Source organism: Chelonia mydas, chromosome 4 (assembly GCF_015237465.2).
Source record: "Chelonia mydas isolate rCheMyd1 chromosome 4, rCheMyd1.pri.v2, whole genome shotgun sequence".
In the NCBI taxonomy this organism is placed as follows: domain Eukaryota; kingdom Metazoa; phylum Chordata; order Testudines; family Cheloniidae; genus Chelonia; species Chelonia mydas.
In genome coordinates this window covers 98,757,482-98,777,621 of record NC_057852.1, presented here as the reverse complement: position 1 = coordinate 98,777,621, position 20,140 = coordinate 98,757,482, and the positions used below count along the sequence as shown (strand labels likewise).

Below are 20,140 nucleotides of genomic sequence, written 5' to 3'. Positions count from 1 at the left end.
ACAGACATCTCTCAAGATTGCGAAGATATTTTCCTCAAAAAATTGCTCCAAGTAAATTAGGAGGTAAAATGAAGGAGAAAGAACAAAGTGTGTAAATAATGCATACAGAGGGCTGATTTACACACAGGCTTTGTACCACTATAATTATATTTGTTTAGAAAATGGTATAATTAAAAGTGGAACAACCCTCTTCAGCATGGATGCAGTTGTACCAGCCTAAAGGTGTTTATATCGGTGCTGATACAGTTAAACATGTTTTATCAGTACAGACACAAGCACCTTTAGAGACTGGTACAACTGCATCCACAAGAAAGGTATGTCTACAGTGGCAAGTTTCTGCACAACAAGTTATACCACTTTTATTAAGGCGCTAGAATTAAACTGCTGTTGCATGTCCACACCACTCCTTGTGACGGTGGAGTCCATCTACGTTAGCAGCTCTTACAATGGCAAAGAGAGCAGTGCACTGTGGTAGTTATTCCACTGTGCAACTGGCTGCAGGGTGCTTTGGGAGGGGTTTGCAATGCCTCATGGGGCAGGCACAGCGTCACATAATGCAGGTTTTCCAATCCTGTTGTTCCATGGGCATCCTACTAAATTGTCAGCTGCTTTTCAACTGAAAGGGGGGGAGGGGCAGAGTGCGACATGGAGTGTGTGTGTGTATACGGACGGGGGAAGAGAGACTGTGTTTTGGGGGACAGAGTGCGTCAGCATACTGTCTTGTAAGTTCAGACAGCGGCAGGAAGTAACCAGAGCTGAGACGGGGGAGGGGGAAACTCCGACATCAGCCCCCGCCTCCCTCCCTGGGCTTTCTGCACAGCTCTCTCTCTCACACTCACACACCCACCTACCTGTGTTCAACAGCACAAGAATTACCACATTAATGGCTTGCTGTGTGTCCTAGAGCAGATCAGCACAGCATGTAAGGGCTGTCAGAAATGGAGCTTTGAAAGGGGAGGGGCGCATGTCTCCAGGGAAGCAGAGTTCAAAACAATGAGCATAGCAGCCACTTGAGGGATTAGGGGACACTTCCAGAGGCCAACTGATTGTTTTCTGCACTGTAATATGTTTACACTGCCAATACAGCACTGGACCCTCTGCGCTGTAAGGTTTACGACAAGAGACTTGTCGAGGTGGTTTTTTGGCAACGCTGCAACTGAGGAGTTTCTGTGCACTAAGTGACTTGGCAGTGTGTGTACACCTCGGTAGTTACACCACAGAAAGCTGCTTTAATGCACAGAAACTTGCCAGTGTAGACAAGGCCTAAGAAGGGTTGTTCCACTTTAACTCTCTCATTTTCTAAAACATATATAGTTATATTGGCACATAAAACTGTGTATACTACCCCAAAGTATACGCACATTTACAACAGAACAAATATTCTAAGAAAAAAGAAAGATGTGTATTTTTTTGAAGTCAAGTTTTGTACAAATCAAGCCCCTAGAAAGCTACTGTCTCTTCCCCTCTCATCTTTCAGATCAGCCTCTAGCAATCTGGGTTAGTTCTCTAGCTGTTAAGTGTTGGATTAGTTTTTCAAGCCCTAGCCTTCTTTTAAAGAATTAAACAAGTGTGTAAAGGCACTATGAGCTACTGTCAATTTTCAATCCCCGGTATGATAGACTTCTACTGTAAATCTCAATGCATACACACAGAATTGAAAGTTCCTCAGAAAAAAGTTTCTCTCAGAAGAGAAAGGAAATCTCAGTGAATCAGAGAAAAATAAGACAATGAAATCAAAATATTTTCTTTTCAACCAATGACTCAGGCAAGTGAGAGCAAAAGAATAGAAAAAACCTGATTAACAAGTAAAGCAACTTGTGGCAATCTGTATTTTTCTAATAAGAGATATAGATACCTTGTTTTTATGAAATCAAATGTACATTTCCAGTTTTGATAAAAATGGACTCTACATAAACTTACAGGAGTAGTGTGACAAGAACGTATGCATTTTTTGTTTAAAAAAAAAGAGTAACTGCTTCTTTGAAGTAGCATCCCTGTGATTAAGCTCCCAAATGACTGCTACTGAATGTTCTTGAATCTAAAACTAGAGTGAACAAACTTTCAGTTATCATAATAGCATTTAAAGGATTGCAATTTCACTGAGATTTCAGTTTTAATTAACATAGAATCATTGGTAGGGTACATCTTGACATAGCAGAGGAAATATACAGAGTTAAAATAGAAATGTCTTACCTTTCAGGATCACACACACTGTTATCTGCCACCATGGCCTTTAACATATCAGCATTTGCTGCAAAGAGCATAAACAGAAATTGTTAGAAGAAATCTGTTGCTATGTCCTTGTATAACCAAAAAAAGATAGTAAAAAGTAAGCAAGCTGAAGATTCTAATTTTGACCCAGAATCCACTTAGCAAAGGTGCATTAACAGCAATCTCACGAGCTGAACTGAATGGCTCTGAATTTAGTTCCATCTAGACCAGAGAAGTCTGCATTATGGAATCTCCAAAAGGTAAGCTGCCAAAGGCAACAAATAAAAAAATCTGCATGCAAACAAAATAAATCTATATGATGAAATATTTTTAAGAGCAGGTTAGACAAACACCTGCCAGGGATGGTCTAGATAACATTTAGTCCTGCCATGAGTGCAGGGGACTGGACTAGACGACCTCTCAAGGTCCCTTCCAGACCTATGATTCTATGAAATGCTGATTTATTTAAAAACTTATAGGAGTTTATAATTGAGAAGGTAAAGTTACTCTTGCTATAGAACACATATCTCAGTCCCAATACAAAGCACATATATTACTGTCCATGTTATGAGAATGCTTGCCATGCTTAATACCATGCATACAATCTACCAAACTGATAACCTTGTCTAAAAAGCACTCCCAGGCCACAAGTCAAAGATTAGTAGAGTTAATGAATATTTAATTATTTGGATGGATCTCAAAGGCAACATTTCAGCCACCATTAAAATAAAGCTGCCTTTTGGTAAAATAAGCAGCTGTTTAACAGTGCACACTAGTACTACACAACCTTAAGTACACTACAACTTAAGAATTATAGACAGATCACATATTCAAAGCAACATATTGAGGGCCAGCTACTCCCAACCTCCACAAAAAAAGTATTCCAATTATAAACAAGTGAATTCTGAATAGCCACCACATTCTCTCTTCAGGGTATTTATGAATGTACAGAAAAGGCCAGGAGCTACAACCCTTCAACTGTGAACAGCCCAAGTTTCCAAAGGAAAATCTGATCCAATTCCCTTCGCTTCCAGGACAGCCACATAGATACTAGCCTTTGCATTGCATTTAGCATATTCCTAGAGCTGTACTGCTACTGGATCACTAGTTCAGCTATACACTGCAGGTTGGATGCCACAAAGGAGAAGTTAATGGTCTAAGGGCAGTCTTAACTTGTACATAAATTTACACTGGGAGAAACTCCTAGAAGAGCAGTTCAATACATAGCAGCTACTCCCTGATTAAGGTCCTACAACTCTCTAAAAACCCATGTAATCCCAATTGTGTGATGTTGCAAAGAGCAGATTCCATCAATGTTACAGAGAAGAATGCTACACAGGCACCACTCTCCTGTTTTGGCCGGACAGCCACTCTACTTCATTGCTCCCCTGCAAGCCAAGCTACAAGCAAGCCTCTGTCCTTACGTACCTTTGACTATGTATTAACTAACTTGAAATAAAGTAGAGTGTTTACTTCAATTTTCTAACATGTATATACGATCACACATTGAAACATTCATATATGGTGTGTTTATGGAAAGGGTGGAGATACAGATATATACTGCTTGCACATATATAAAATATTCAGGGGGTTCTACATTTTGGTATATTGTTAAAACTCTTCAATAAACCACTTAGTGTACCTTTTCAGCAGGTTTTTTTTTTAAAATTCTTCTACCACCTCTTTCTAAACCAATTTTATTGAATAAATCCAAAATACTTGTCCTCAGAGGACTCAGTTTAGTGTTTAAGTATCTAAATTACACAAATGCAAAATACAAAATTTGAAAACAAAACAGAAACATTTTCCTAATCAGCTAGCCCTTTGTTTGGCCAAGCAGGCAGAATGCGAAGTGATGTTACAGGGGGAAAATCTTACATAACATGGCTGCATAGCTGCTCAGCATTCTTTCCCCCTTCCAAACATTTACTTTTCCATTGTTTAGATACATCCATCACAAAGTAAACAGCGGTGCTGCTGTCCTGTTTTCCCTACTTTGCTGAAAACCTTTGCCTCAGTCACACATGTGCAGTAGTCGGAACCTGCCCCACCATTCCAAGCCAGTCAGTGTGATGGTAGTATTTAAATGCTCCCAAATAGGCTTTGACATTACCATTAAGCGAACAAGCTAGTTCTTTTATCTTCTCCTTTTAAAAATAAGAACATTCAGGCTCTTGCAAAGACTGCTAAGTTTCTATTATTTTTAATGACAGGAAAAGTAAGTTTGCAGTGTTTTAGCTGTGTTGGTTCCAGGATATTAGACAAGATGGGTGAGATATCTTTTATTGGTACAACTTTTGTTGGTGAAAGAGACAAGTTAAACTTCCAACATGAACCAACCTTCCAAAAAAAAAAAAAAATTAACTCTAGAGAAGATATGGGAAGTCTCATTCTAAAAAGCAATTTCAGAACGTTAAGTGTGTGCAAACAAGAAGGTATGAGAGCGCATCAGAATGAAGAAAGCCCTAATATGCTGCGGAAACACTGATACTATGACAGGTATCAGAGTAGCAGCCGTGTTAGTCTGTAGTCGCAAAAAGAAAAGGAGTACTTGTGGCACCTTAGAGACTAACAAATTTATCTGAGCACTTTACAGTGTGTATAGTAACACCCATTGTTTCATGTTCTCTATGTACATAAATCTCCCCACTGTATTTTCCACTGAATGCATCCGATGAAGTGAGCTGTAGCTCACGAAAGCTTATGCTCAAATAAATTTGTTAGTCTCTAAGGTCCCACAAGTACTCCTTTTCTTTTTGATACTATGTAGCTTTTTAAACTGCATCAGAGGAATTCACATCTTTAACAGAGAACACTGTACATTGATGTTAAACTGTACCTTCATTTTCCATAATGATGTTGACGATTCGCCCCACAGTATCGTTATTGTCATTTACACTTTCATTCATTTCTATGGGGGGGAACAATAATATATAGTCAATATTACAGCCTCCTATAAATTTTTTTCCTATGGTAAAGTAAGGAGAACAGGAGAACATCTCATTTTTTAAATATATATTTATTCCATAAGTATTATATCACTGCCATATTAAAAAAAAAACAAGAACACTTTTTATGGATTTTAGTAACAATCCTGAAGACAGTCCTGCAGCCCTTATTCAGGCAAGGTTCTCTCACTAAAGACATCAGGACTGAGTTCTTAAGTTCCATAGTTTATGTATTTCATCTAATACCCCCTGAAAACTCAGAGTTTTCATAAAACTTTGAAATATCAAAGTTCTATCATCACTTTCATCCTCCTTCTCACCTAAATTTTAAGAGAGCAGAAGGAATATAAGTCTCAGCAGAAAATGGGTTTGGAGATTAAGTTACCACATATGGAATACCTCACACTTGACTAGTAGCAAATTAATGAGTTGTTGCAGGGAAGCTTGCACGCTATATTGTTAACCACAATAGACTTCAGTATCTAAGACTATAAATTCAGCGCCTTTCACTACAACTAGGAAGACAGGAGTCAAGTACTGCCAGCCCCAAGCATTCAAATATCAAGAGCCAGACCCTCCCAAAATCATGAGATTATCTTAAAAATTGAAAGATTTTATAAAAATACTAAATTTTAGATTTTTGTTTGCCTTCTAGAGTTTGAATCTTTAGGATTTGCATTTTCAAGTTTTTCCACACAACACAGGGATAGAAATATTTTTTTAAATGAAAGCCAAGATTTTCATTTAACAGCATGACTCCAGGAGCCAAGGCTTTAAGAAAAAGCACTTAAATATAATGAGTATATAAATATACCTGTGTAAAAAATCTCTGAATTGAGAACTCTGGTGGGGGAGTCTCACAAAAAGCCTTCTCAAAGTAGTTTAAGGGGTAAAAATTGACTCTGTGACTGTGCATAATGAATACACCACTGCTTTCCACCCTGTTATAGGGTTGACAACTTTCTAATCCCTGAAAACCGAACACCCCTCCCCCACCCCTTCACCGAGGTCCCACCCCCTGCCCTGGCTCCTCCTCCGAGGCTCTGCCCACCCCCCACCTGTCCCCCACCCCAGCCCATTACTCGTTCCCTCATCCCCTGGGACTCACCTGCCACCTGCAGAACTGGGCTGGGAGGAGCTGGCGCAGAGCCTGCCCAATAGGGGCACAGCGGGGGTCGGTCCCTGGACCCAGGGGCTGGCGAAATCAGGGCACAATGGAGTGGGAGGACAGTCCCCAGAGCAAGGGGCTGGGGTGGGGAATTCGGGGCACAACAGGGTCCATCCCTAGAGCAAGGGACTGGGGCAGAGGGGGAACTGGTCCCCGGAGCGAGGGGCCGGGGTGGGGAAATCAGGGCACAGCACAGTGTGGGTGGGGTTGGTCCCCAGAGTGAGGAGCTGGGGAATTGGGGCAAAGCAGGAGGATCCCCAGAGCGAGGGGCTGGGAAAATCGGGGCACAGCGGGGCAGGAGGGCAGACAGGTTACCCACACACCCCCAATTGGTGCCGGAACCTACTTTGGAGCCTGGTCCAGGAGCCAGCCAGTTCTCTCTGTCAGGCTGGGGGTGGGGGGAGGAGAACAGCAGCTGCTAAGCTGGAGCCTGGAGGAGCGGCTCCGCATCAGCTGTTACTCTTCCTGTCCCCCAGTGGCAAAGGCCGCTGACCGAAGGCTGCCAGTTTCCCTTTTCAACCGGACATTCCAGTCGAAAACTGGACACCTGGCAACCCTATGTGGCAACAAAAATATAGAAAGTCACTTCCTTACTCAATATTTTAATTTTATTAGACCAGGAAAGGCAGCATTATCCCTAAAGCTACTTAGTCTCTGCTTCACTGAGGAGCTCCTGCCTGACTCCTGAAGAGAACCCACCCAACCATTCCTACCTGACTTCCAGCTACAAAGTTAAAGAAAAATACCCACGGCTCACAGGGTCTCCCAATAAAGACAGCAACAGGAACAACCTACCATGCGTAAGCTTTTCTCCTCTGCTCCCAAGTCAAATAAGTAACTTCAGCACCACATGCTACTGAATTCATGGAGCCACTAACACACACTGCAAGTACTTTTTGACAAGTAAGGGGACAAGAACAAGAGCACAAAGAAAAAATGTTAGAGAAGGGGGGGAAAGGAAAAGACGAAGGGGAAAAAATGATAGCAGCAAATGTGTTAAGGCCTGACACCAAAGAATACAGCCAGAGCACACCAATGTTCCAATCCGTCACAACAGGGGAGGAGAGAGAGGGTGGAAACCGTAGTACTAGAGTATTAAATTTACTCAAATAAAATTCAAGTATCTGCACTGTTAAACATACACCAAAAAGTAATGCTTTAAAAAAGGCTGGTTTATGGATGTCAATCTTTAAAAGAGTTATGCACTGCACACTATTTCTGCAGACAGCAGATGAAATACAGAAAAGTGGGTTCGCTATTCAAATCGTAGTTTATAGTCACAAAAGCTATAAAGTATTTTGTGTGCAGTGTTGTTGTAGCGCAAAGGTCGGCAACCTGTCAAAAGTGGTGTGCCAAGCATTCATTTATTCACTCTAATTTAAGGTTAGGCGTGCCAGTAATACATTTTCATGTTGTTAGAAGGTCTCTTTCTATAAGTCTAGAATATATAACTAAACTATTGTTGCATGTAAAGTAAATAAGGTTTTTAAAATGTTTAAGAAGCTTCATTTAAAATTAAATTAAAACGCAGAGCCCCCCAGACCAGTGGCCAGGAACCGGGCAGTGTGAGTGCCACTGAAAATCAGCTTGCATGCTGCCTTTGGCATATGTGCCATAGGTTGCCTACCCCTGTTATAGCGTGTTAGAGATACAAGGTTGGTGAGGTAATCTCTTTTATTTGACCAAAGTCTGTTGATAAGAGAGACACTAAGAGCCCATGTCTCTCTTACTGGACTAACGTCTGTTGATATGAGAGAGAGAGAGAGAGAGAGAGAGAGAGAGAGAGAGAGAGAGAGAGAGAGAGAGAGAGAGAGAGAGAGAGAGACACACACACACACACACACACACACACACACACACTAAGAGCCCATGTCTCGCTCATCAACAGATGTTAGTCCAGTAAGAGAGACATGGGCTCTTAGTGTCTCTCTTATCAACAGACTTTGGTCAAATAAAAGAGATTACCTCACCAACCTTGTCTCCATGAAGTATTTTGGACACTTTGATCCTTCAAAAAAAGGTTTTAAAAGTATATTTTAGAGGACTGGCATTGGGAATTGGTAGAATTTCCTAATAGAGGTCACTTGGTTAGGTTGGGAATGGCCAAAAGTAATTACCATTTAATTGTCTGTTAAGTCAGTGTTCTTAAACTATTTAATCGAGGATATGTATTATGAGAGAGAGAGAGAGAGAGAGAGAGAGAGAGAGAGAGCGCGCGCACGCGCACCCGCTATGGATCATTCCAGATTAGTAACATACTGCATAAAAATGAACAACAAAACATTGACATTACTTACCTATTTTTTCTCCAAGTTTTTCCTTTTCAATTTCTTGCTCGGCCTCTGTTCTACACCGATATCCTTTTTTCTTAAGCACATGACAGATGAGGATCCCCAAAAGGCCCATGATGAAAAAGACAGGAACCAACCCATAAGCAAGATATTCTGGATGCATGCCACTTCCTGCGTGATCACCGACAGCTTGAGATGTAGTACTTTCTAAACCATGGCTTGCCAAAATATTAGGAAAATCTTGATTTCCTGTGTAAAATAAATATATGGTTATGAAGCACATTTCTAGATAATACTTCGCACTTTCAAGCAGCTCTGACTTTAGGCTCTCAAAGGACTGGGTGGATTATGAGCCTGATCCTAAGACCACTGAAGTCAATGGGAGTCTTTCCACTGATGGATCCAGGTCCATTGATGAATTAAGCCTCAAACCCCTATAAGTAGTAGGTATTCTCTTTTACAGATGGCGAAACGAGCACAAAAGGTGAAGCAACTTGCTTAAGGACACAGCAGTTCAGTGGCAGAGCTGGGAACAGAAGTCAAGAGTCTAACCCTGTTGGCCCCAGCTCTACCCACTAGGCAACAATCCTTCCACAAACATTCATTATATTTCAAAATAAGGAGGAAAAATGTCAAACTTTCTTTTAATATAGTTAAATCAAAGTTTACATCAATACAGATCCTTGAAGATACCATGAATTTCATTTTGTTTAGCTCAGACATAGAATTTAAGACAGAAAATCACTAGGTTGAAATCCCATCTATGAACCTAGTCACAATGAGAAACTGACTAGGGCTATCACCATAAAGATGGCCCATTTTACAATACTTTCTGTACTTTCTGAAAGGGGAAGTGTATGTACTGTCACAGATCATTACAATAGTTCATTGAATTGGAAGCATACCTGCATCTCTGCAGCTATTATGTTGCATTGGAATACTATCTACTGTTCGGATTATGCCTCTGAACCTGCTGTTTAAGCCATGCTCAGGTGCACCCCCAAACTCACCACCTCACCACTCAAGAAGTTTATCTCCAAAGCAAGCAGACTTCCAAAATGCTGCCCAATGTTACCAGTGGCTAAATACTATCCATTACGCATCCTTACCTGGGACAAAATGGAAAAAGAGAACATCAGTGGAATGACGAGTGGAAATGGATCTGATGTAAAATGAAAAGCAGTTCACATCTAATCTAAAATACTGAACAGGTTCTACTGGAGGCAAACCAGATGCCTAGCCATTAACTTTAATGAATATGCAATTGTTTCTATGCCTCCCTATCACTCATCATTTGGTCCTACCACACTGAAAGTTCATTCGTCCCACTCCCATCCTGCTGTGAATAAACATTATCCACACCTACATCTCAGAAGCACTAAATAATGCCGTTACCTCCCCTTGGATTCGAGGATAACCCAACACCACTTTAAAAATAGGACCCTTGCAGCTCGTATCTTCCATACAAAAAATTGAGATACTGGAAGAATCCATATCTTCCCTATCTAAGAGGGGAAACTGTATTTAGCACCAAAGACGCCAAACTTTCAGCTTTCCCTGGGCATGCTCCACCCCCACTCCATCCCTTCTCCCAAGTCTCTACCCTCGCCCTGCCTCTTTCCCAAGGCTCCGCCCTGTCTTTTCCTGCCCCGGCTCTGCCCCAACACCCCCTAGAGTGCCCTGCCCTCGCTCCGCCACTTCCCGCCCCTCCCCTCCCCCCCCAGCGCCTCCCTCCCACCATTGAACAGCTGATCAGCAGCAGGTGGGAGGTGCAGGGTGGAAGGGGAGGAGCTGATCTGCGGGGCCCAACAAACAACTGTTTGGGGGGTGGCTGCTGGTGGGTGCTGAGCACCCACTTCTTTTTTTATGGGTGCTCTAGCCCCAGAGCGCACAGAGTTGGTGCCTATGTTTAGCATGGACCCTTGTGATGGGAAAAATATATATCACCAAATTTAGGAGAGACGATCTGTTCTTCCATACTGGGGTACTACAAGACATATAAAGAGGCTTTTACAGCAGAAATAACATTTTATTTCATCTTCTTTTACTCTTCCTCCTCAATTTTCATCTCATACTGATCAACAAGGTGAACATTATTTTGTTTAACTGTACTTCAATACAACTACTTAAAAGTTAGTTTCTATTTCCTCACCATAGTATTGTCACACAGTTTGGACCAACCTGTAACTTTAAATGCTTCTCACTGGAAAAAAAAGTTTACATCCATTATTTGCTTATACCAACTGAAGATTTTATGTACAGACTTTGTCTAATCTGCTCTCCGTACCTTAAGGAATACAAAATGTGCTAAATGGTTTAGGAAATCAGGTTGTCATACATGCACAGCAGCTGTTAAAGTGAAAGCAATTAGTCACCTTTAATGACTTGCTATGTAAAATAATACACACACCCCTAATTTCTAAAAAAGATTCTAGAAGACTTTATATTCTAAATCCAAAGGAAAAAAAGCACAGCTTGTGCCAAGAACTTGTACATTATAACGTAAGTGAAATATTTGTTCTATACTGACATTTAAACTCTCACAAAAATTTCACTAATCAGCTGAATAAAAAAGTTTACTGGTATGGACGTAGAGGCAGATTGGCCTTTCTGGAATAGGAAATACATGCACATGTTTTAAAGACAGCAGTCAATGTATCAGATTTTACTGTATATAGCTCATTTTGATTAAGAGACCAATCTTGGTTTTATCTGTACCTTACTATTTGAGTACTCCAAACTATTTCTACATAGCGTCTGCCCCTGCTACTAAATCACAGGCAGATCAGCTTGTAGGTCTGCCTTACCTAAAGATATTAAATATTGCAGAGAATGTGGGAATGCTTTCCTTTCCACTATCAACCCTCTTTCCTCCCTGTCCCATCCCCCCACCAAATAATTTTGAAGTTTGGAAGGAAAGTCAGATGGCTAAATTAAGAAGACCCACCAACAGCCAGTGGAAAACTACAAAAGGTGTGAGAACAACTGCCCAAATGGATTCTCCTCCTTAAGACAGCCTAAAACCAGAGCACTCTCAAAATACCTGAGCGCCACTTATGGACTAGGCACGATGAAGGCAACCTCTCTGCTATAGCAGTTAAGTCTACAGTTACCTGTGCCAACCTTGCTAGCTTCCTTTGTACTGCTCAGAGGGCTTGGCTTCTATCCCATTCACCCAGTTTCTCCTTTTGTTTCTCCAACCCCCATCTCATTTCCCTTGAATTTTGCAATATTCCTGGATTTATGGTTCTGTGACATCAGCAACAGTTGGGATGGAAAAAGGAAATGCTGCAGATCAGCCTTCAGAAGTGTCATTACATTTTTTTTTAACCTAATTCTGGAGAGAGAGAAAGGGACCCGTGTGCATGTGCGTGAAAAGGAGGACGAAGCGAGAAGAAACCTTTGCAGGTTAGGTTTAGATATTCTGTAAGTATGGACTCAAACAGCAATATAGCTTGGAACGGGATGGACAAATATTTAAATTTGTATTTGAAATGTATTTAAAAATTTTAAAGGTATACTCTGTACTATAAGGTATGTTAATAGATACTTGTTTTTAGTTACTGCAACAGTGTGTTTGCACAAAATGGCTTGAAAAAAGAGGATGAAGGGAATACAAGTCTTACGAATTTTATGAAGTTTTTGCAAAAAAAGTGAAAGATCTCTAGCAAGTTTTTTCTCTGCAGAAAGAACTCCCAACATTTGTGCAATTTGATAATTTAATTTAAGTTAAATGTAACTTAGATTTGAAATACATGAACCAGGTCCTCACTTTATTCCCTCTTTGCTGAAGATCTTTAGCAAGAATGTTGAAGGATCTTAATAGTGATGTTACATGATGACAACCTGGAACTGTAGCTTTCCCCAAAAGCGAGCAAGGAAATTTTGATAGAAAGAAGGTGGTTTCCATTAAGGACTTGTCTACACTGGAGGTTTTACCCACAGAAGTTTTTATGGAATACTGCTACTCACATAGCTATTTCAACAGAGAGAGTTGACATTTGGCTATTTTTTTTGTGTGCAGTTTTTTCATTTCACCACCAGAAGCCAAACAGATCAGTGGAGCGTCTCTTGCCCATTTTAAGGACAGGGTAAGGGATTTTTTCATATTTGCAAGAACCACACTCTCAAGACACAGAGGGGATACAGAGGATGAGTGGAAGATAGCAAAAAAGCTAACCAGCTACTGTAGGTATTCAATGACAAACTGCACACAGTGCAACAGTGTTTTGGGGGCCTGTACTACAAGCACTGAGTGGTAGGACTGGATCATGATGCAAATCTGGGATGATCAGCAACTGCTCCTGAACTTTTGTATGCGGAAGGTCAAGTTCCTGTTGTTGTATGTGTTAGGATATAGATATTCAGGCCTGTCGGTAAAGGCCTGTACTCGAAGAATTTAGGTGTATTCTTATCACTTGGCTAGTCAGAGGTATAAAAGAAAGAATCAAAATCACTGTCTGACAGTGCAAGGTCCTTCTCTTACTGTGACAGTCTGAGGCCCTGTTCTTAGGCTAAGGCCTTTGGCTAAGCAACAGAGGCAGCCATAAACTGGGAAGTGAATGGTCACATCCTCACATTCCAAACTAGTCACATTGAAATAAGGTGCTATTGGGCTGTTAGGAATACAATCCTGTCCTGATAGTGCCTAGAAAATGTAAAAGGAAACTTAGTTTGATAGCATCCTGTCTGGCAAGAACTCACTTATCAATAGCTGGGGTGTGAAATCCTCACTTCTGTATTGTTTTGTCATTATAGTTCCCACTTTGCTATTGTTTGTCTGTATAATCTCTGTCTGGTTCTGTGATTGTTTCTGTTTGCTGTATAATTAATTTTGCTGGGTGTAAACTAATTAAGGTGGTGGGATATAATTGGTTATATAATCATGTTACAATATGTTAGGACTGGTTAGTTAAATTTCAGGAAAATGATTGGTTAAGATATAGCTAAGCTGAACTCAAGTTTTACTATATAGTCTGCAGTCGATCAGGAAGTGAGTGGGTGGGTGTGTGTGGGGAAAATGGGAACAGGAATGGGGGTGGGGAAATTGGAATCATGTTTTGCTAAAGGGGGAAATGGGAACAGGGAATGGGGGTAAGGAAATTGGAATCATGTTTGGCTAAGGGCAGGAATGGGAACAGGGACACAGGTGTAAGGCTCTGTGGTGTCAGAGCTGGGAAGGGGGACACTAAGGAAGGAAACTGGAATCATGCTTGCTGGAAGTTCACCCCAATACACATCGAATTGTTTGCACCTTTGGACTTCGGGTATTGTTGCTCTCTGTTCATGCAAGAAGGACCAGGGAAGTAAGTGGGTGAAGGAATAAGCCCCCTAACAGTATGCCACACTCATCCCAGCACTAAAGTGCATAGACACCAAGACGAGAGCTGCTCAGACAGTAAAGAAATGGATGGTAATTGCTCTCTGGAAGCCTGCAACCCCACAGTATGCCAACATTTTTATGGCGGACTTAGAACAACGCTTCCTCAGCTCTCGTCCCCTAATGCCCCTACTCAACTTGCTCTCTATTGATGACATCATCATCTGGACCCATGGAAAAGAAGCCCTTGAGGAATTCCACCATGATTTCAACAATTTCCACCCCACCATCAACCTCAGCCTGGACCAAGGGGATCTCTGTGACTGAACCCATCACAGCCAGTTTATACGAAGTCTACATGCAAAACTGCACTGGATTAACAAAAGGTGCTATTTTAAACTGATTTAGCTAAACTTGTCCAAAACCCTCTGTAGACACACTGAAGATTTAAAATTAATTCATATCACTTAAGCTTTCAATGGTAAAGTTACAGATAAAAGCTAAGGTGGCAAATATTTTAAATCATTGTGTCACCATAGAGGGATTTGCACAGACTTAATCAGTTTAAAAACCTATTTTAGTTAAAACAGCACAGCTTCTGTACATAGACAAGCCCTGTATTTCAACAATTTAAAATGCTACAGTGGCACAGCTGCAGCAGTTCAGTGTAGACACTCATTACAGCAACAAGAGGGGTTCTCCCCTCACTGCAGTAAATCGACCTCCACCATGGACCTAGAACTGCCCACACCGGGGGTTAGGGTGGCATAGCTATGTCTCTCAGGGGTGTGAATTTTTCACACCCCGACATGTGTAGCTATGCCAACTTAAGTTTTCAGTGTAGACCAGCCCTTACACTGCAGATAAGGCCCTACCAAATTCACAATTGTGAAAAACACATCATGGACCGTGAAATCAGTCTATTGTAGGAGAGGGGCAGGGCTGGGGGCACTCCAGCCACAGGCTCCTACTGTGGGTCAGGCTCCAACCGCTAATCCCAGCCCAGGCTGGGGAGGGACAGGACTTCCTTTTCCCTTGCAGGAGCCACTCCATGAGCTGGTCAGACCCACCTCTGGGAACCTCCCCCAGCTGTAGGAAGCTCCGTGGCAGCTGGCTGGGACAGGCCACAATCCAGGCAGAGAGGCTGCAGCCCCAGCTATCAGCACCCCTCACCCCGACACAGGTGAAGAGGCTGCCAGGAAAACTCAAATGTAGGGTAACCTGCTCCCCCATACCCTGCAATCCTCACTTCATGCTGCTGCTCGCAGTGGTGCTGGCTTTAGAGCTGGGAGCCCAGCCAGCAGCTGCTGTTCTCCAGTTGCCCAGCTCCGAAGGCAGCACCCCCCCAGCAGCAGCGCAGAAGTAAAGGTGGTGATCTCATAACCCCCCCGATAGTAGCCTTTCCTATGACCTATGTGGAGCGGGTTCGTCGGGGCTCATCCCTCCCCAGGGCAGTGGGGAACCACACCGCCTCCCTTAGTCCTAGCACTGGCCCCTGGGGAAATCAGTCAGGCCACAGGAGTCCTGGCTCAAGCCATCAGGCAGGGGCTGAACACACATAGGTAACAATTAGCAGTTAACAAGCCCAAGCCTGGGATCCGGGTGGGGCAGTAAAGAGTCACAGCTCAAGCCCTTAGGCAGGGGCTGAGCAACAAGTTACACAGTCAACAGGCCCAAGCCCAGGGTGGGGCAGCAATGAGTTCAAGTCTCAGGCCCTCAGATAGGGGCTGAGCAGCAGTTTATATAGGCAAGGAAGCAGTGAGTCTAAGGCTCAGACCCTCAGGCAGGGGCTGAGCAAACACAGGAAAATAGCACACCCAGGCTTCAGGCTCCAAGCAGCCTGGGAGAGGGGGAGACTGCCACCCACACGTTGGGTGGCGCAGGCCCTCCCACTCCACTGCGTCCCAGCCCGGAGCCCTAGCAGCAGCCAAAGTCCCGCTGTTGTGTCAGTGCGGATCCCGGTCGCAACACACAGACATAGGTTCCGGCAGTGTTGCAGCCAGACTCGGATCGGCTGCCCCCGGGCTACTTCCCAACTCCCCCTCTGGGGGTACCTGGGTCAAGGCGGTGTCCTCAGGGGGGTTGATCACCATTGGATCTTCTGGGTAGCTGGCCAGGGGTAGGCTTGGCAACTCTTCTGGGCAGCTGGTGAGGGGTAGGCTCAGCAACTCTCCCACATGCTGATCTGTGTCAAGTATTGGCTGGTCGGGCCAGTCTCCAGGTCCGCCACTGGTTGCTGGAGTCTCCCCAGCAGGAGCTGGGCAGGAGGCGTCTAGCCTCTCCAGCGGCTGTTCTTTGAGGTTGGGCTCTTATACTTCCTGTCCAGCAACTAACCCTCTGCGGGGCGGGCTTGGAGTACTCTGGCCCTGCCCACTCTGGTGACCAGTGGAGCTTGTCCCTCTCCGGGGAAGCGGGGGACCACACCGCCACCCTACACCCCCTTTTGGATCAGGCCCATGGTTACAATACCCTGAAATGTCAGATGTAAACATCTGAAGCCATAAAATTGACTATTTTAAAAATCCTATGACCATGAAATTTTCCAAAATGGACCGTGACTTTGGCAGAGCCTTAACTATAGAGGATAGTTGTCACTATCATTTCCGATACTCAGCTGAAAACTGAAATTTAAGCACAACGCTGATTATCTCCACACTTCCCCGAGACTTACATCCAGTGGCTCACAGATGTGAAGAAGTGTAGCTGAGCACCTGTCTTTTTAGAAAAGGGGAAGGGAAGAATTTCATAGAAAGAAAATGAGTGACTCTCCCAATCTCTTATGAGTTCCCTGTCAAAATGTTTTACAAGTCCAGTTTTCAGAAACAAAGTCCTGCCCATCTGATGATACTTGGCACTAACTGATTTTTAAAAAGAAAATAGAAAAGGAGTACTTGTGGCACCTTAGAGACTAACCAATTTATTTGAGCATAAGCTTTCGTGAGCTACAGCTCACTTCATCGGATGCATAAAGTGGAAAGTACAATGAGGAGATTTTATATATATAAACACAGACCATGAAAAAATATACATTGAAAGGAGAGTGATCACTTAAGATGAGCTATTACCAGCAGGAGAGTGGGGTGGGGGGGGAGAGAAAACCTTTAGAAGGTGGGCCATTTCCAGGAGTTAACAAGAACGTCTGAGGAACCGGGGGGGGGGGGGGGGGGGGGGGAGAAGGAATAAACAAGGGGAAATAGTTTCACTTAGTATAATGACTCAACCACTCCCAGTCTCTATTCAAGCCTAAGTTAATTGTATCCAATTTGCACATTAATTCCAATTCAGCAGTCTCTCGTTGGAGTCTGTTTTCGAAGTTTTTTTGTTGAAGGATACTCACTTTGAGATCAGAAATCGAGTGACCAGAGAGATTGAAGAGTTCTCCGACTGCTTTATGAATGTTATAATTCTTGACATCTGATTTGTGTCCATTTATTCTTTTATGTAGAGACTGTCCAGTTTGCCCAATGTACAGGGCAGAGGGGCACTGCTGGCATATATCACATTGGTAGATGTGCAGATGAACGAGCCTCTGATATTGTGGCTGATGTGATTAGGCCCTATGACAATGTCCCCTGAATAGATATGCGGGCACAGCTGGCAACGGGCTTTGTTGCAAGGATAGGTTCCTGGGTTAGTGGTTTTGGTGTGTGGTTCCTGGTGAGTATTTGCTTCAGGTTGGGGGGCTGTCTGTAGGCAAGGACTGGCCTGTCTCCCAAGATCTGTGAGAGTGATGGGTCGTCCTTCAGGATAGGTTGTAGATCCTTGATGATGCGTTGGAGAGGTTTTAGTTGGGGGCTGAAGGTGATGGCTAGTGGCATTCTGTTATTTTCTTTGTTGGGCCTGTCCTGTACTAGGTGACTTCTGGGTACTCTTCTGGCTCTGTCAATCTGTTTCTTCACTTCAGCAGGTGGGTACTGTCGTTGTAAGAACGCTTGATAGAGATCTTGTAGGTGTTTGTCTCTGTCTGAGGGGTTGGAGCAAATGCGGTTGCATCGAAGAGCTTGGATGTAGACAATGGATCGTGTGGTGGGGTCTGGGTGAAAGCTGGAGGCATGTAGGTAGGAATAGCGATCAGTAGGTTTCCGGTATAGGGTGGTGCTTATGTGACCATCGCTTATTAGCACCGTAGTGTCCAGGAAGTGGATCTCTTGTGTGGACTGGTCCAGGCTGAGGTTGATGGTGGGATGGAAATTGTTGAAATCATGGTGGAATTCCTCAAGGGCTTCTTTTCCATGGGTCCAGATGATGAAGATGTCATCAATGTAGCGCAAGCAGAGTAGGGGCATTAGGGGACGAGAGCTGAGGAAGTGCTGTTCTAAGTCAGTCATAAAAATGTTGGCATACTGTGGGGCCATGCAGGTACCCATAGCAGTGCCGCTGATTTAATTATCACTTCTAAAGGTTTTTTCTCCCCCCACCCCACTCTCCTGCTGGTAATGGCTCATCTTAAGTGATCACTCTCCTTTCAATGTATATTTTTTCATGGTCTGTGTTTATATATATATATAAAAATAAAATCTCCTCACTGTACTTTCCACTTTATGCATCCGATGAAGTGAGCTGTAGCTCATGAAAACTTATGCTCAAATAAATTGGTTAGTCTCTAAGGTGCCACAAGTACTCCTTTTCTTTTTGCGAATACAGACTAACACGGCTGCTACTCTGAAACCTAAAAAGAAAAATGTTACTAAACTCTCCTCAGGGACGCCACCCCAAAAATTCACCAGCGTAATTATCTTCAAGCTCAACAGAACTAAATCCCAACAGACATACATTAAATGTTTGTACATGCTCACAATTCCAGACTTCTGGCTAATTAAACAAATCTGTATAAATGCCAGTTTCTCTTCATGAAGCTATAGCACAAAAACTGCACAGCAACTATAGCATGTACAAACCTGCATCTCATATACCAAAGTAGAGAGGTGACAAAGGTAAGTCTTACTCAGTAGTATCTTACATAAACATGAATGAAACCTGAGAGAAGAAAGGCTGTGTTTGGGGAGCGGGGGAAAGAAAAATTACCTCCTTTTCTTACCTCCTCCCCCCCACACGCAAACCAGAAAAAAATAATTAATCCCTTGGCAGAAGACCTGTGAGTCAATACAAGTTGGTAACACCAGAAGATGAGTCTGTTTTAATGAAAATTTGGGACTGACAGATAAGAGTCAACTTTGTCAACACCTCAATATGATGCTAAAAGTTAGTGTATGCTCCAAGGCTTTGTCTACACTATGATCTTTCAGATCCCCAGGTTCATCTACACTGCAGCTGGGAGCGAGCCTTCCAGCCCAGATAAATGGGGCTGATTTTTTTATATGCCACCCCAAGAATTCACCAGTGAAACTGTCTTCAAACTCAACAGAACTAAATTTGAGTCAAGCCCAACTGCCCACCAAGGCTTGAGAGCATGGGCAGTGGGTATCATTCCCAAACAGCCAGGCATGGCCCCACCCATGCTCTGTCCCCAGGCTACCTCTCCTGCTTCTGTTCAGCGCAGCTCCGGGGGCTGGACCGCCTGCCCACCCAGTGCTCTGGGGCCACACCGTCCGCCTGGCGCTCCAGAGGTGGCTGGTGACACTAGCCTAGGGCAGGGGCCGGTGGCTGCATGGGGGTGGCTCTGGGCTCTAGTGGGCCCGACGCAGAAGGGGTGGGGCTCAGGGCTAGCCTCCCCCAGCTGGTGGTTCACGCAGCGCCCATGCTTGAGAGGCTGAACCACAACATCCATATTGTTTTTTGCGTGCTAACTTGAGCCCCACTAGTGTGAGGCGGTTCACCTGGGTTGGGAGGTTTGCTCCTAGCTAAAGGTATGTCTACACTGTAGGTGCAGCTCCTCCAGCAGAAGCCAAAGTCCAGATAAAGCTGTTTTTACCACTATATCCCCCAACCCAGCTGCACCATTTGGGAATGATAGATCTGCAAAAATCATAGTGTAAAAAGCCTAGGAGAAATGCTTAATATTATACCCAGGTGTTTGCTTAGGTTGACCCTGTGACAAGTTTGGTCACATAGACCCCCTTGGGACTGCGTACCTTCAGTGTGTCTACAGAGGGTTTTGGACAAGTTTAGCTAAATCAGTTTAAAATAGCACCTTTTGTTAATCCAGTGCAGTTTTGCATGTAGACTTCGTATAAACTGGCTGTGATGGGTTCGGTCAGAGAGATCCCCTTGGGACTGTCACCTGATGTGCTGAAATTACCTC

General features: G+C 43.4%; 1 protein-coding gene across 20 annotated transcripts in view; it reads right to left on the bottom strand.

Annotated features, from left to right (window-relative positions):
- RELL1 (RELT like 1) overlaps window positions 1-20,140 on the bottom strand; it is a 74,190-nt gene that overhangs the window by 51,302 nt on the left and 2,748 nt on the right. For 18 of the 20 annotated variants that reach the window (XR_005225210.2, XR_006290147.1, XR_006290149.1 and 15 more), the window contains exons 2-4: window positions 8,625-8,867; window positions 5,051-5,122; window positions 2,194-2,251 (exon numbers count right to left, since the gene is read on the bottom strand). Coding sequence is in view for 15 of the 20 variants with exons in the window: in XM_043544532.1 (XP_043400467.1) it covers window positions 2,194-2,251; window positions 5,051-5,122; window positions 8,625-8,867 (373 nt within the window). In the remaining 5 variants the exon portion in view is untranslated. Of the gene's footprint in view, window positions 1-2,193; window positions 2,252-5,050; window positions 5,123-8,624; window positions 8,868-9,523; window positions 9,723-20,140 lie in introns of those variants that run through there. The other 2 variants (XR_006290150.1, XM_037897951.1) reach the window with 2 other exon arrangements.